The following is a 17,466-nucleotide window of genomic DNA, read 5'->3' on the forward strand; positions in this document are numbered from 1 at the left end:
CACTTGGATGGACTGGACTGGATGAGAACTGAACTGAGCTGAATGATGACTTTTCATTATGCAGAGCTGCTTTATTGCTGGATTGAACTGATTCCATAATTGATGATCTTTACACAGTTATTGAACAGAACTGAATCAACACTGAACTGACCTCAGATGAACAATGACACTGTTGTCTTATTTTTTTAATCAGCTTCTTTGACATGGAAATCTTCTCCAGTTCATTCTAATTGAAATTTCTAATTTATCACTGTAAAGCTGCCTTGAAATCATTTGTTTTTTTTAAAGCACTATATATAAATAAAGGTGTCTTGATTACAATTTATAAAACAAATAGCTGACTATAAATTCTGAGTGTAAGGTTGAAGGCATTGTGAAATGCATGCAAACATGTGGTTTTATATTTTATATTAATATTTAGTACTTTTTGAGTTTCCAAAGTTGCCTATTTTCCTAATTAAAAGAATAAAAGTCAGTTGCTGTTTTTTGTCATGTAAATGAGTTGCCATTTTGTAAAAGTAATAATTCACTTTATTGCTTTAATAAGATATGGTACGATGTTACAATATAGAATATGATAAGATACAATATGATATGGTAATGCAGTAATAAAAATACAGGACTTACAAATGAAAGACATTAAGATTTCATGTTCGTTCTTCCCCCTTTAGTCTCATGGCCTCCAGACGATACTACTTTGAGATTCTCCACAAGCAGGACGACAAAGGCTCGGATCACGTTGAAGTCGGGGTGAGTTTTCGAGTTGGATAATCTCAAGCTCATTAAACATGGGGGGAACTCTGAAACAAAGGAGAGATGGGTCAAAATGCTGATAGTAGTATTTCATAATAAAATAACAAAAATATACGCAGCTGAATACAAGGAAAATAACTGAGTAAAGCCACCAGCATTAGAGCCATAAAAGGATAAGACCTGACAATGAACACAGGAAACACTGGGATTAATATACTGGAGATATCAATGGGCTAACAAGGAACAGGTGAGGGAAATCATTCACTATGGGAACAAACAAAGGGGCAAAACAAAAGGGGTAAAACTTTATTTCGATAGTCCACTTTAGACATTCTACTAACTATAAGTAACTTTGCAACTATATGTCAACTAACTATCATTAGAGTATTAGTAGACTGCTTAATATTTTCTAACACTTTATTTTGTTGGTCCCCCAACAGATATTCTACTGACGAAGTACTGGCGAAGTAACTTCGCAACTACAAGTCAACGTATTCTCCTAACCCTAACACCTAACCCTAACCTAACAGTCTACTGACTGTCTCCTAATACTCTAATGACAGTTAGTTGACATGTAGTTGAAAAGTTACTTATAGTTAGTATAATATCTGAAGTGGACTATCGAAATAAAGTGTAACCACAAAAGCAATCAGGAACTAAAAACAGGTAATAATGGAATAAAATGGAACAGAAAATACATATCAATAAAAGTCCTTAAACAAAAGAGGAGAAACAAGACAGGTTTTGTAACACTCAGAGCTTCAGAAACGATTCTTAATGCATTTCAGACTACATAGTGCTTTTCAATTCATGTTCTGTTTATTCAATCTAAACATGTGCAATCGTGCATCCTTCACTATCCATTATCTTGAACTGCCAAAACAGCTGTTTTTGTCCACTTTTGGTAAATGTTATTATACAAGTATTTTAGTCCACAGCTATTCTGAGGATTGATACTAGAGGCGAAAGATACTGAATGGTTTGGTCATATCTGTTTTCACTCACAGCTTTGAAAACACTCCATTCAGTCGGCCTGAGAGAGCCTGAGAGTGTGTTTTGCAACTATAGCCTGTACTGAAAATCATGTGGTTTGAATACTGATGTGTTAAATTGATTAAAACAATTCATGAAATAAAAATATGAATATAGAAAATAATTATTTAAAATTGTATAAACAAAAGCATCTGTGTTTGGCCACTTTACATGCACTGACAAAATAGTAACCTATGTTAATGTTAACAACACCTAAATTAACTAGTTTTGTTCAAGGTAAAAATATGATTTAACATAACTGAATCAATCTAAATGCACACATTTATACACTACAGAGACCAGATCCTGCCCATAGGGAGGTAACACGCGGAGTGACACATGTGGACTGACCATTAGGGCAGCGCTACATATGGACGGTCTCTGTGGTAGATCCTGCTAGGGTGGAGTTAATACTACACACACTCTCAGGCGAGATGCCAATTGGTCAGTTCAGTTCTGACGTAAAGTCGAATGGGACTGACTGAAAGGGAACATGCAGTTAGCTAACATGTTTTAATTTTAGGCATATACAATGAGCTCATTAAAGTAATTAAAGTATTACAAGTTGTGAACATAATGATTACAATATTGAGAAATCAATCATAGAAATATGTAATCTCTGATATCTCTAAATCTCGTTTTGTTCTGTTGTCTGGACACAAGCACGGCACTGTACACATCAATCTGCGTGGTTTCATTATCGGAGCATTTTAATGAGTGCTGTATTGGGCTCAATACTGGTATCGGTGCATCCCTATTTATTGTGCATGGACACGTGTAGGTACTGTCTGTCTCTTTATCACTCTTTCTGGCTGACCGTCTCCTCCTACCTCTTTTATAGACTGTTTCATCTTCTCCTAAATCACATCACTTCTCTTGCTTGTTATCCAGCCTTTCCTGAAGAAAGCAGCATCACCCATCCGTCCTCCACCGCAAATGAAACAGAAGTGTGTGTATGTACTGTAGGACAAAACCTATTTATGTTATGCGAGATAAATATTAAGTGTGATATTATGCTAGGCCCCCCATGAGAAGGACCAGCAACCTCAGCCGGAAGCTCTTGATGTTATAAACCTGGGGCAATTGGTCTGATTGAAACACCTGGATTCAAAATTTAAGAGGTGTGTCCCAATGCTCGTGTCAATATAGTGTGTATTTGGTTAGTGGAAAGAAAATACACTATATTGTCAAAAGTATTGGGGACACCCCTCAAATCATTGAATTCAGGTTTTCCAATCACTTCCATGGCCACAGTTGTGTAAAACACAGTTATTACTGTATATGATAGGTTCCTCACTACTAAATATTCCACGGTCAACTGTTAGTATTATAACAAAATTTAAGCAATTGGGAACAACAGCAACTCAGCCATGAAGTGGTAGGCCACGTTCTCAGAGCGGGGTCAGCGCATGCTGAGGCACACAGTGTGTAGAAGTCGCCAACTCTGCAGAGTCAATAGCTACAGACCTCCAAACTTCATGTGGCCTTCAGATTAGCTCATGAACAGTGTGTAGAGCTTCATGGAGTGGGTTTCCATGGCCGAGCAGCTTCAGCCAAGCCCTACATCACCAAGTGCAATGCAAAGCGTCGGATGCTGTGGTGTAAAGCCGCCGCCACTGGACTCTAGAGCAGAGGAGACGTGTTCTCTGGAGTGACCAATCACACTTCTCTGTCTGGCAATCCGATGGACGAGTCTGGGTTTGGCGGGTGCCAGGAGAACGGGACTTGCCTGACTGCATTGTGCCGAGTGTAAAGTTTGCTGGAGGGGGATTGTGGTGTGGGGTTGTTTTTCAGGGGTGGGTCTTTGCCCCTTAGTTCCAGTGAGAGGAACTCTTAATGCTTCAGCATACCAAGACATTTTGGACAATTTAATGCTTCCAACAAAGAGTAGAATTTTGAAATGTATTCTCTCTCGAACTGGCAGCCAGTGTAGAGATTTGAGAATCGGAGAGATTTGCGACACTTATATGTAGAAGTCTGGCCACAGCATTTTGGACTAACTGAAGACGAGCAATTTGAAAACTTGATATACCGCAATATAAGGAATTGCAGTAATCTAGCCGACACATAATAAGTGCATGAACAGCCATTTCCAGAGTTTCCGGGGCGAGAAAGCCTTTGATTTTAGCCTATAGACAAAGTTGCCAGAAACTGGAACTGATCACGGATGAGATCTGTTTGTCAAATTTTAAAGGCTGGTCAACAAGAACACCCAAGTCCCGCACCCCTGGGGATTTAAAAGCCGATAGACTCTCTAACTCTGCACTTATACACTGAGAGTTTTCATTTGGGCCGACAACAATGACCTCAGTCTTGTCTTCATTTAGGAAGAGGAAATTTTGGGCTAGCCATGCTTTAAGAGAATTCATCATATCGCATAAAAAGTTAGCCTTTTCGTTCCTAAATGTTTGTTTCTTGTGCTTCAGTTCAGCTTAGCCTTGATTGTCTCCTAGCTAGTCTTCTTAGTTACTGATTACGCTCTGCTGTCGACCATTGTGTTTCCCTTGTTCATCTTAGGGGCTGTTTACACACATTTTCAACTAAAAACGTAAAACTTTGTATGCGATTTGGCCGTTCGTTTACATGATCAACTGCGTTCTGGGAGCCTGAAAACGCAAACGTTTGAAAAAAGTTTTCAGCACTGTGTACTGTTTCCCACAATACAAATTACAAATACCAGTATCACTGAGTACAGAAATGTAAAAAGCGCTATCTATCCATGTTAATTATATACACAAAGCTGCAAGTATGTAGGGGAAACATACACAATCCATAAAAAGATGTGCAAAGCCTTTCGTCGTTTTAGAAAAGAGCATAAAAAACATGGTACAATCAATGAACATCATCACATTATTATACCAAATGCCAAAAATAACAATTACGGCCCCCCTGTGTGAAGCCATCAGCAAGCACCAGTCCGTAGCACACGCTCTGTGGGAGAGAGAGAAATGGAGAGAGTGCTCGAAACTACTTTATGTTTGATTTAGCTGCAGCTGGCTGCTCCTCGTTTCACTAAAAGCATTGAGCAAATACAAAAAGGTCCTCCAAATGAAATTTTCAAAATGTATTTCCTTTCTTTGACCGTCTGCTCTGGACTTGAGATTATGGTGGTGGAGCTTCTAAGAAAAGATATTACGACAATATCTTGAGTTGAGCCTCTCCATGAGCTTTGATTGAGTTGTGAGGAATGGGGGAAATAACAATGATGCAATTTGTTTTGCAATAATGATAATATTTAAAAAATATTTCAAGGTCCCCCTGTAGTCAATAATTGTATCCCTTAAAACTCATCTTTGATCCCCAAAATGACGTTTAAACGTTTTTTTTTTTTTTTTTCTTGAAAAAAAATTATATTTATGACTTAAAATAGCTTGAATGTAACTCTACACCCTTGCATACGCACATCTTCATTTAGTATACGCGGTCCTTTGAATATGCTAATTAGCCCCGCCTCCACTCACTCACTCCAGTTCAGAGAGCCACTCGTTGACGACGACACTTGACCTGATTGGTTACAAGGTAGTTTTAAGGAGAAAATACTCAGCAATGGTGTTGACATGAATTTACACATGATTTGTCTCAAAGCTTGTAAAAATCACCACATAGACATATAAACAACATTAAAAACTTGATTTTCACCACAGGGGGACTTGCCTGTAACAATAAAAAGATTGTTCTCAGCAGCGCAAGCCTATTCTCTATAAATAATGTGGTGCACTGCAGTGATATTTGTAAGATAAAACTGTCATTAGCCATTTTGGACTGATAGTCAACTCAAAAACAACTTGTATGAAACAAGGTTGACACAAAACAGCGTTCGAAAGAGAAATATTATTGATTACTAATACTTTTGTAATTGCATTGTGTGATTTGTTACGCGGCAAACCAAATCAGAGAGATACTTGCAGAATTACAGTAGTATTTTTTTTTTTTTTTATGGCCATGTACACATGCAGTTAAATTCGGTTGTCAGCTCATATTTTACTGCTAAATCCTCTTCGGTACACACACAGTTCAGTCATTTTTACGGGAGTGAGAACCGCATTCTACAACCGAATGAACTCCTGAATAATGCACGTATAGTGACAACCGCATTAATAAGAATTGTGTGCAGTGTGTGTTAAAAGCACATCAGGGACGTGTCTCTCTTGTGCGCGTTACAAGAAAACCACTGGGAAAGTGGTAAGCTTTTACTCTTTTGTGTTGCCACTCCTGAAACTTTACAGTGTGAATGTGGCCTTAAAACTTCAAACTTATGTTTATAAATACCAAACATACGGTGACATGGTTGAAATTGTGTCTTTAAAATGTATAGGAATATTTTTAGTAACAATACTGTACACTCTAAAAAATGCTGGGTTGTTTCAACCCAATTTTGGGTCAAATATGGACAAACCCAAACGTTGGGTTAAAAATGTGATTTAAAAATGTAACCCAACGGCTGGGTTTGTCCATATTTGATCCAAAATTGGGTTAAAACAACCCAGCATTTTTTAGACTGTAGCACATAATCTGCCATTGAAAACGTTTTTCTTTTTTACAACAAATATTGGTTCAATGCATTCCCCTATGGTGGTCAATTGAGGTTATGTTGGTTATACTTGATATTATATTATTTACATGTAAAAAAAAATCTAAAATGAAAAAAAAAATCTGTAATGTCACTATATATAATCTCATACAGCAGTTGTTGCTAGAGAATGCATTAAATAAACCAAACGCAGCTGTTAATATTAAAATTGTTTAAAATAGCATTTTTTCAATATGAATTTTCATCCCCGGGAATTCAATTTGTAGAGAGAAACTACATCGAAAAGCTTTTACGTGACTGTGCACATTTGTCAGCCCCTGAGCCTAATAAAATTCTGTCAGCCACACTTGTACTTTTCTAGCTTTATTGTTACATTTTGTTGTTTTCCCTCTTGTATTGATTTTTGTCTTTTCACACTGAAGGTTTCAGGCCAGTGAATCAGACCTCGCTTTCACAGAAGAAATGTCATCAGACACATGAGACCGTGAAGACAGGAACAGCGAATTCAAAACACACACATTTTTATAGTTCAATGGACACATAACACAGAGACTTCTATTGTTATTCATTTAAGCTCATCATAATTACTATTGAGCCCAACTGCTGGAACAGGAACACATTATTTAGTCCCTTTATTATGGTATTATCCTCCTGGGGATCTGGGATGTTTTTAAATTTAAATTGTAGGTTATTTCAAGTGTAACTATCATTGTTAGGGCATTTGACACACACACACACGAGCACAAAGCCTTTTTGTTTTCTCAGCCACAACACATATTTTTCTCATGCACTCTGTCTTTCTGTCTTTTCTAAAAGCTGAAATGATTATAGTGTCCACAAACCCAGACACCTACATTTATCACAAAGAAGAGGCTTATAACTGCCAATGGGTTTTATTATACTATAAAGTGATATTAGTGGGTGCTGTTTCAATCTCTCTCGGAGGGCTTCTAATCTTTATTTCACGAGTTCACACTTACAAATAATCAGATAGAGTAAAGTAGTGTGTGTATGTGGCGTGCTGTCCGAGGAGAGGGATCCGAGCCCAGAGTGAATCTGGAAATAAACCAAAATAACTGAGAAAAATTTGAAATAGTCCTCAGATGCCATGTCTGTAATTTATATCAAAACATCTAGGGCCGTATCTTGCACCCAGCGCAATTGACTTTGTACACCGACGCATGTATCATTCCTATTCTGCACCCGCGCACAGCGGACTTTTCCCTCCACAGACACACATCGGTAAATTAGGGAATGAACTTGCGCTCGCGGGGGCGGTTCAGCGCAAAGAGGAGTGTGTTCCGGCGCAAACGTTCCCTGGTGATATTCTGCAGTTCCAGAAAACAATCCCGCCGCTGACCAGGAGAAACCCAGGCCCCGTTTACTTTACACGTACATGGTTATTTTGAAAAACGGACACATTTCCCTTCGGTTGTGCCCCTCGTTTACACGCAAACGGAGAATTCTCCTCTGAAAACGATTCTTTCTAAAAACTCCGGCCAGAGTGGAGATTTTGGAAAACTCCGTTTGCACGTTTGCATGTAAACTAAGAAACACAGTGTTTTAGGCAGTCGACGTCACAGTATGTGACTATTTTCGGGATTCTGGTTGGCTAACGTGGGCTTGAGCTTCTCGTTACACTGCCACCTACAGGTTTGGCATGCTCTTGACGGCATATACACGGGTTCCTGTGCACAGGGTTATTTTTGAAAACGAAGAGGGGTGAAATGTCCGTTTATGAAAATAGCCGTCCACGTGTAAACGTAGCCCCAGTCTAAAGACAGTGGCGCGTTGTGCGATAGTCATCTGCTATTTTAAGGGCGCATATTTATATAATAATTAAAATGCAGCCTTATTAATGAGCAAATCGTTCGGATGTTAAACGCACTATTTACGCGTGGCTGGGAGCAGGTGGAGATTTCTTTCGTACCAACTAACATTTGGAAAATACGAACATTTTAATGATTCCGAAAATTTACGCCAGAACCACTTTACACACGATTTACACAAACATTTGTTCTGCTCGTGTTTCATGAATGAGACCCATTGAGCACATTTTAATTTATGTTGACAAAAATGTTAATAATTAAATAATAATGAAAATTAGAATGAGAATTTGAGGGTAAAATGTGCCTAATTGTTGTCAAAAAGAGATTTTGGAAAGAAATATGACATAAAATTTACCCATATATATCTATCTTTACTGGTCGATCCTCAATAACTGTGTGTGTCTGTGTGTGTGTGTGTGTGTGTGTGTCTGTGTGTCTATGTGTGCGTGTGTGTGTGCGTGTGTGTGTGTGTGTGTGTGTGTGTGTGTGTGTGTGTGTGTGTGTGTGTGTGTGTGTGTGTGTGTGTGTGTGTGTGTGTGTGTGTGTGTGTGTGTGTGGAAAATGGCCTGTCTCCCCTAATTACAGCAAGCATAAGCAGAAGTGACATGGTAATTGCACAACGTCATTAAAAGAATTGTAGCTTGTCGGATGGTTTGTAAGTGCGCTGCTGAAGAAGCTACTGTTGATGTGTGTGTGTCTCATTTCCTGCTGTGTGTTGTGTTGTGATTGGATATGTGAATCCGTTTAGTGAGGGTGACCTTGCTTGAAATGTAGATGAATAAACAGCAGATTTCCCTCCATCTTCTTTAGTTCATCAATATTATTATTTTTTGAAGGCAATACAACACACATGATTCCACATGGACCATTTTGATTCATATTTTTCTGTTTTCTACAAACTTCCAGTGAACTTTGACTTTTACGTCATGTCCTAAACAGTTTGATGCGATAAAACGACAACCGATGCCATCTCTTCCATCATAATCAGAGTTTATATTGTAACATATATATGATATTTTGTCTGTTGTGCAACATTTCCACTTTCAGTGAGGTCGGAAACTTGCCTTTGCATCTGGATTGGACTCACTCAATCACTATACTTTTCCTGTATTACACTTTGATCACTAAAAGGGTTTGATGATTTGATGGCATTAACTTGACGTTATAATTTTACAGAGACGTCCTTAGTCGAGAGGTGATTTCATCACTTTGTGCAATACTTTCATCAGAAACTCTGTGTCTTATTGCAGTTTCTCTTTAGTCTTTTGTTGCCGGTTTTGACTGCCAACATAAAGAAGACTTTTGACTGTCAGGTCCATTTTGCAGCTTCTTCTGGCCAAAAACCACCCACTTAGACATGCAACAGACCCAAACTCATGCTGGATTCCCTCTAAGTCAAAATCGTGATGGCTTTCCAGCCTCCCTAAGTCCGAGCTCGGGACAAAAGGTCCAGGCTGAATGGTTCTGAGCAATGACATTTAACATTACCAGTAGCATTTTTATTAGAGCACAGTTCAGATTTCAAATCGTTCCACAGATGAAATCTAAACCTGGTTTTGCAGCACCCCAATGCAGAAAGAAATTAAAACTGTATAAAGCTCAGACAAATAGGACAATTCAACAAAAGCAACTGTTCTGCCTGAAGATGGGAACACGTTGTCTCTGGTTTCTCCTACAAAACCCTGATGATGCATCCCAATTGGCCTACTTACAGTATACTATGCCCTTAAAGTATGTACTCTTTTTGTGAAGAAAAAGTACATACTTTTGAGTGTGTAGCAGAAGAGTTTTGGGACATATTACTTCATCATAACAGCGTTTTTAAATGGACAGCTCTGTCGCCTTGGTTTCCTGCATCCTTTCACGGTTTAAACTGCCCTGTCAATCATCTTGTCACAGTTAAAATCTTTCACATTTAATTGAATTTCCTACCGTTTCGGAGAGAATGTAATAGCACGTTGATCTGCCAATCGTTGGTATTTCATGTGGAGACTCCTCATGTGTTTGCAATTTGCATAATAACGAACGTATTTTTACAAAAGTTCATAATACGGTTTCAGATGAAATATAATGTGGATAACCTTTATATTAAGACCAGTTTATTCACTTTACATCTTTTGGTATAGAATAAAATAGCAGTCGGGGGTTCCTCTTTCTGTCCAACGGCACAACACATTGCTGGCTTTACTGAGACCGTCGGTCGTAAAGATGGCGGCGCAAAGTTACAGTGACGTCATGTGACCCGAACGAATATGCCATTACCTGTTTGCATGGATCTGCACTTTAAATTATAACCAGAAAAGTATACCATCCGGGTATGTTTTGAATACTCATGTCAACATGCTACAATTTGGGACACACTTATTCTAAAGCCCCGTTCACACCGCCAGCGACACGCAGCGACAAAGCGACAAGATCCCATTCATTTCAATGGAGCGCTGGCGACTTCCGGCGACACGAGCGACAGTGACCGTTGGCGACAGAATGTGGGCGTGTCAAGCGACAGGAGACAAGCGACAAAAGTTCAGACATTTTTACTTTATGCAAATGAGAAGCAATTTTCGCGAGCGAAAACCAATAGGAAAGAAGACTTTCAGTGGAGCTCACGTCACGTCACCGTCTCGAGTGCAGGCGAGACAGAGTTCGAGGGCGATTTCACTGATTTATATGATTTGACTGTAACCACATTCATGGATATAATAAAATGATGCATGGAAAAGAAACTGTCGACAGTCTCAGTGAGTTTAATTCATGCATTTATAGTTCGAGCGTTGTAAGTTTAGCACACTGCAGTTCACTTTACAGTTTCCCTGCATTATGTTGACTATTAGAGACAAGAAAATGTATTATTTGTCAAATACGAATGACGTTTTAGTAATTTATGACGTATGAGTGAGTTTAATTTGTTGCTTGATCGATCGTTAATCTAGTAAATGATTCAATCCACTGAACACTGCTATGGTAATATAAAAACACTCTCCGAACAGCATACCGTTTCTTTTGAGCCTATCATTTCTAGTCAAATTAAAATGTTGTATCACTTGTGATGGTATAGATATGGCCAGACGTCCAGTCAACCAATAACATTAGAGCGACAGCACTACCAACGCCCACAAGCGACTTCACAGTACAGAGACTAGCGACACACAGCGACGACATCGCTGGCGGTGTGAACGGGGCTCTTCAAATACTATTTAGAACGGATAGTATGCGAACTGGTAATGAGTATCTTTCAAAAGATTTAAAGCCATGAACTTTATAAGCTTCATAAAATCCTGTAACTGATTCTTCCACAACAGCACTTGTTTTATATCGGTATCTAAACAAAACATTATTTCCTAGTGGACTGATGAAAACCTATGTCCTTGATACCCACAAAACTGCCGATTTCAGTCAGATCGGTGTGCAATATGTATCATATTAGGCTCGAGTCTACGTACTTTCTCTCTAACTGTTCCTCTTTGTCTTTATTACAGTGGCGCCCTTTCCTGCCAGGACTCAAGTATGAGGTCATTGATTCCTCCTACATCTCCTTGTACACAGGTAACTCTTGCAAACTCCAACATTTTCAAAACTAACCAGCATTGACTAGCCTCCGAACTCCCGCCACACCGTCATGCTTTGAGTAGTTTGATGATGTGACAGTTTGAACTTTAGTCTTTGATGGTTTTCTTTGAGGTGCACGAGAACTGTTTATGAAACATGCGGTGTCTCCGAGAGTTGTCGAGAAGGAAGAAAGTGGCTGTTTTCAGGATCAGTGAGATTGATGACAGTGACTTCTTCTGGCTCGAGGCGGTTTCCAGTCGCTGGTCTTTGTGTAGGGGAAGGTACAGTGTGTCCCATCGGACTTAAAACGACTAGATGTATTAGCCGCTTTACACTTTAAAGTTGGTTTCCGTGCCCTAAAGTTGTAAGTGCAAAGACTTTTAATAGCATCCTATACGGAGTTCACCACAAAATTGATGAGTTTAGTGGATGTAATTTGCTTTTAACACTTTTTGGTTGCAGTGCCCTGAGGTGAAGCAAAATTGGAAATGTGCTTAGAGCTGTTGTGACAAAGAGAGAAAGGGCACAGGAAAAAAGAGCAAGGTTATAAAGACTCGGTCGGATCCGGCTCTCAAAGGGAGATCAGGCATGTAGCGCTAACATCCGTAGCTTGCATACCGTTGCCATGGTGATCATGCTGACCTTCAAGGATAGCCTTTTGGAAGTGTCTTCAGAGCTTATATGTTTTCAAGCAGTTCAGACACACACTCCGGCCTCATAGGTTTTACATTCAAGTTGGAAGAAAGATTTACAAATGAGATGATCTATTGTCTCTCCTAGAAAGCTATTAAGATTAACTGGACAGCGTAGTGAGACTTTTGCAGAAGTATCCTGCTTTTTAGGTGGTTATCCTTACAAAAAAACAAAATAATCATATATAAAGTAAATAATCTCACGTCTCCTTTTGAATTTCAGAAGTCATCTCAGCATTTTCTCAAACTTTGCTCAGATTTGCCAAGATACCAAGGTCCACTATCAAAAGTCAGAGTTCTCCATACACTCTAAAAAATGCTGGGTTGTTTCAACCCAATTTTGGGTCAAATATGGACAAACCCAGCCGTTGGGTTAATTTTTTTAATTACATTTTTAACCCAACATTTGGGTTTGTCCATATTTGACCCAAAATTGGTTTGAAACAACCTAGAATTATTTAGAGAGTATGAACTGTCGATCTATTCGATCAAATCATTTGTTCTATGTGGGATTTCAGGGATGCTGGAGCCTATCCTAGCGCATTTCACCAAGTGAACATGTTCCTGGATCCTGCATCTTATACCTGGTTCACACGGGACGATTTTAAAATTGTCGGCCGATTTTCCAAACCTGAGAGACCCCACACACGGCGATAAAAAAATCACGGGTCTAACAGTTTTGGTCGTACAGTGTGTGGTGCGCAACCACACGGCAAAATCAACACATCAGACACCAACCGATTTGACTCCCGAGCATTCCCAGGTCAGACGGGAAATCTCGCGAAATCCCTCGAGATCAAACGTGACTTCAGAGTAAACAATCATGACGGACGAATGCAGTGGCGATAGTTTGTAGTTTGTTTTTAACCCAAAAAAACCCCCCGATATCCTCCATCTCTGACGTCCACCGGACTTTCTGGTGCGCCATACCGCCGGCTGTTTGGATTTTGTTTCCCGGAGCTTCCTCGCCGCCTCGTCACCTCGCTTTCTGATTGGCTACACGCCACAGTCCACAGGCTGCGTGCTCGTTTGTCCCAGGGGTACACCACACACGAGGAGAAATCGGGACAAACAAATCCAACATGTTGGATATCCCCGATTTGAGATCGGAGTGGTCCCGACGTCCTTCCGAGCAGACGAGAGCCGTCTTAACACACCACACACGGCAGGAATATCTGATCAGATTATTTTAAGATAATCGGAGCGTCCTTAAGATTGTCGGAAGGGGCGAATCGGGGATAAAATCGGCCAAATTATCCTGCCGTGTGAACCAGCCTTAAAGGATTAGTTCACTTTAAAATGAAAATTCTGTCATCATATACTCACCCTTAAGTTGTTTCAAACCTGTATGAATTTCTTTCCTCTGCTGAACTCAAAGGAAGGTATTTAGAAGAATGTCAGTAACCAGACAGTTTCTGGGTCCCATTGACTTCCATAGCGTGTGAACGGGGGATCGTTTTGACAATGTTGTGCGCGAAAACGCAAAAGGAAAAAGGTTCCTGTATTTAGTTTTAGTACATCGTTGTTGTGTAAACGTACCCTAATTAGGAATGGCAGAGGAAGATGTTATCTGAACATATCGACGGTCAAAGCGGAGGACTTTAGAAACGCTGACGCAGAGGCTCACGCTCGGCTCTATGATCGGGTGTCTTCAGTCATGGCGTATCCTTCCCTGATTCGTCAGCCACCCATCACATGACCCGTCCCCGGGAAGAAAACATACAAAACCCGCCTGGACTACGTAACGTTAGTGACTGCAACATGGATAACGAATTACAAGCGTTACTGACGTTGATGTCTTTGCTAGCAGCTGTTGTGCAAGTCAATTCTGCATTTTACAATCTTATAACCGCCTACATGCGGCTGTGTACACCGGCACACGCACGCCCAGTGTTGGTGAGTGGTCACGTGATCCGCATCTTCAGTCGTTTTAATGTGGACGAAGATCACTTCTAATACGCAGCTAAAACGCGGGTGTGGACGGAGATCGTATTCGTTTTAATTCTCCGGTTCTAAACTAAAACGCAGTAGTGTGGATGAAGCCTCAGTAGATCACCAGCAAGACTTTCCTCTCCCATCTGTGCCACGATTGTGTTCTCATGCTAATTTACCCTGTTTGGTATATCTGGCCCTAAATACAATCTTCATTTGTGTCCATTTTTATTTATCCTAAGGAAATTTAGGAGAAAGGAAGGATGCTTAAAGGGAAGCTTGCGAGCTCTAAAACTTTTTCCCTTGGTTGTTAAAACTTCATGTAAACTGTTAATGTCACAGTTTCTTTTCTTTTTGCACATTTGGTTCTTCAGAGACGCCGCTGTTGGAAGCTGTGGTAAATGTGTCTCTAGGCAACAGGGCTGGTGAAAGCCATCAGTTCTCCTAAAAGAGTCAGAGTTATGCTTGAATGCCTTGTGTGAAAAATTGAGTCCTGACAAGGGTTTTCTTGCATCAAGTGTCAAATACTATGAAATGAGTTTCCTTTAGAATTGTGATGGTATTGTTCATTGTACAAGGCTTATTTTATGCAACATAATGAAGAAACTCATTCATAGTTTGTCTGATGGGGGTGGATTGGGATTGACAACCAAAGGGTGTAAGACCCAGGAGACCTTTTGATGTATGAAAAAGAGCAACTAAAATATTCTGCAAAAATAGAGCATGCCACCGCTAGCTATGTGCCTCATTTGCATGTGTGAGAAATGTATATTTTGAACACCTAGTTCTGCTGTGGTGCTTTAAAAATAGCCTAGGGCCTGAATGGAAAGTTCTTGTTTAGTACATTAGTGGTTTTGTAATATTAAATACTTGAGTATGTTCCTCTTCGCTTTGGTTCTTGGTTTGGATTCAGCTGCTGGTTTCTGTGACCTTCATGTGAACTCCCTTTGAACGTAACACAGAGCTTAAGCACTTCACAGTGTTCATCTCACACACATTAAAGAGCGGAGTGTGTGACAACAGCCACCTCTGCTCTCTCTTGCGTTTCAAGCGCACATCAAAGCCCGTCTCATTTGTGTGGAGGGGTCTTCATCTTTTGAAGGGTGGCACCATCATTTGTCACCTGGACGCTGTGTTGTCTCTGATGTGGAGTGACCCACATATTAGCCAGGCATTTTCATTGAGCTTAACAGACTGCATATTGGCATAGGTAAATTTGTCAAAGTTATCCTGAATATTTGCCAAGGTTTTTACTACACGATTGTTAGGGTGTTCTGGATAAGCAGTTGCCAGGGGGTTGTTAGGTGTGTTCTTGAGAGTTCTGTGTGGTTGCTAGGGCATTGGTCATTGGCATTGGCAGTTGTTAGATTGTTAAGGTGTTCTGCATGGTCAATAATGTGTTAAGAGTTCTAGGTGGTTGCTAAGGCATTGTTAGGCAGTTGCTAGGGTGTAGTCAGGCAGTTCCTATAGTGTTCTGGGTGGTTGTTAGGTGGGTTCTTGTGAGTTCTGGGTGGTTGCTAAGGCATTGTTAGGCAGTTGCTAGGGTGTAGTCAGGCAGTTCCTATAGTGTTCTGGGTGGTTGTCTGGACATTGCTAAGTGATTCCTAAAGTGTCTGCTAGGGCATTAATAGGCAGTTGCCAGTGTGTCCTGGGGGGTTGTTAGGGTGGTGTTAGAATGTTGCTGGGGTGTTCTGGGTAGTTGCTATGGCATGGCAGACCTAGAGGTTTTTTTTTTTTTTTTTTTTTTTAGCAAACGGTATGCATTTGCCAGGGTTTTATGGGCAGTGCAGTTGCTAGGGTGTTAGGTGGTTGTGTTCTGTGTGGTTTCCAGGGCATTGTTAGGCACTTGCTATGTTTGTTTTTTGGTGGGTAGATAAGTAGTTATTATTGTGTTTTGACGGTTGCTATGGTGTTATTGGTGGTTATCTGAGCAATGGTGGGAGTTTTTTGAGAGTTGCTAAACATTACAGTGTTGCTAAGTCACTTGTCAGGATGATCTGGGTGGTTTCTAGGGTGTTGCAGTGCAGTTGCTGTTGATGTTAGGTGGTTTTTAGTGTGTTCTGTGTGGTTACTAAGGCATTATTATGCAATTGTTTTCTGGGGGTGGCTAAGCAGTAAGGGTGTTGTTAGATGGCTGCTAGAGTGTTATTGGTGGTTGCTAGGGCATTGTTAGGCCTTTGCGGTTTTCTAGGGGTTGCTAAGCAGTAGGGTGTTGCTAGACACTTAGTATGGTGTTTTAGGTGGTTGTTATGGTGTTAGGCGGTTGCTATTTTATTATGGGTACTTTCTAGGTGCTCTGGGTGGTTGCTAGGACATTTTTAGGGTGTTGTTTGGTAGTTACTACAGTGTTTTGAATGGTTGTAATGACATTGCTAAGTGATTGTTAAGGTGTTCTGCTTAGGGTGGTGTTAAAATGTTGCTAGGGCTGGGTAGTTGCTATGGCATGACAGACCTAGTTGTTTTTTTTTTTTTTTTCAGGGAATTGCTAAGCAAACGGTGTACGCATTTTCCAGGGTGTTATGGGCAAAGCAGTTGTTAGGGTGTTGGGTGATTGTCAATGTGTGGTTTCCTGGTTATTTTTAGGCACTTGCTATGTTTTTTTGGAGATAGAAAAGTAGTTATTACTGTGTTGTTAGAAAGTTGATTGCGTGTTCTTAGTGGTTGGGTGTTTTCTGGGAGCGGCTAAACATTATAGTGTTGCTAAGCACTTGCCAGGGTGATCTGGATGGTTGCTAGGGTGTTGCGGTGCAAGTGTTGTTAGTGTGTTCTGTGTGGTTTCTATTGTTATGCACTTGCTTTTGTTTTCTGGGGTGGCTAAGCAGTAAGGATGTTGTTAGATAGTTGTTAGGGTGTTCTTTGGTTGTTGCTAGGGCATTGTTAGGCATTTGCACTGTTTTAGGGATTGCTACGCAGTAGGGTGTAGCTAGGTTTTTAGGTGGTTGTTACGATGTTAGACAGTTGCTATGGTATTCTAGTGTGTTCTGGGTGATTGCTAAAGCATTATTAGACAGTCAGTATGGTTTTCTGGGGGTTGCTAAACAGTTCCAGGGCTCTAAGTAATTATTTACTGGCCCAAGTCAAAAAGCCCAACCCTGATTCTCTATGATATTCATTCTGGTTTCTAGATATGTCCTGGTCCCCTCCTTTTATG

At 40.3% G+C, this 17,466-nt stretch overlaps 1 protein-coding gene across 2 annotated transcripts in view; it reads left to right on the forward strand.

The window, feature by feature from the left end:
- b4galnt4a (beta-1,4-N-acetyl-galactosaminyl transferase 4a) overlaps positions 1-17,466 on the forward strand; it is a 153,299-nt gene that overhangs the window by 119,099 nt on the left and 16,734 nt on the right. For both annotated transcript variants that reach the window (XM_079604636.1, XM_079604637.1), the window contains exons 8-9: positions 672-750; positions 11,622-11,688. In XM_079604636.1, coding sequence (XP_079460762.1) covers positions 672-750; positions 11,622-11,688 — 146 coding nt within the window. The remainder of the gene's footprint in view (positions 1-671; positions 751-11,621; positions 11,689-17,466) is intronic.

The sequence above is a fragment of the Phoxinus phoxinus genome (genome assembly GCF_949152265.1).
Source record: "Phoxinus phoxinus genome assembly, chromosome: 25".
NCBI lineage: Eukaryota > Metazoa > Chordata > Actinopteri > Cypriniformes > Leuciscidae > Phoxinus > Phoxinus phoxinus.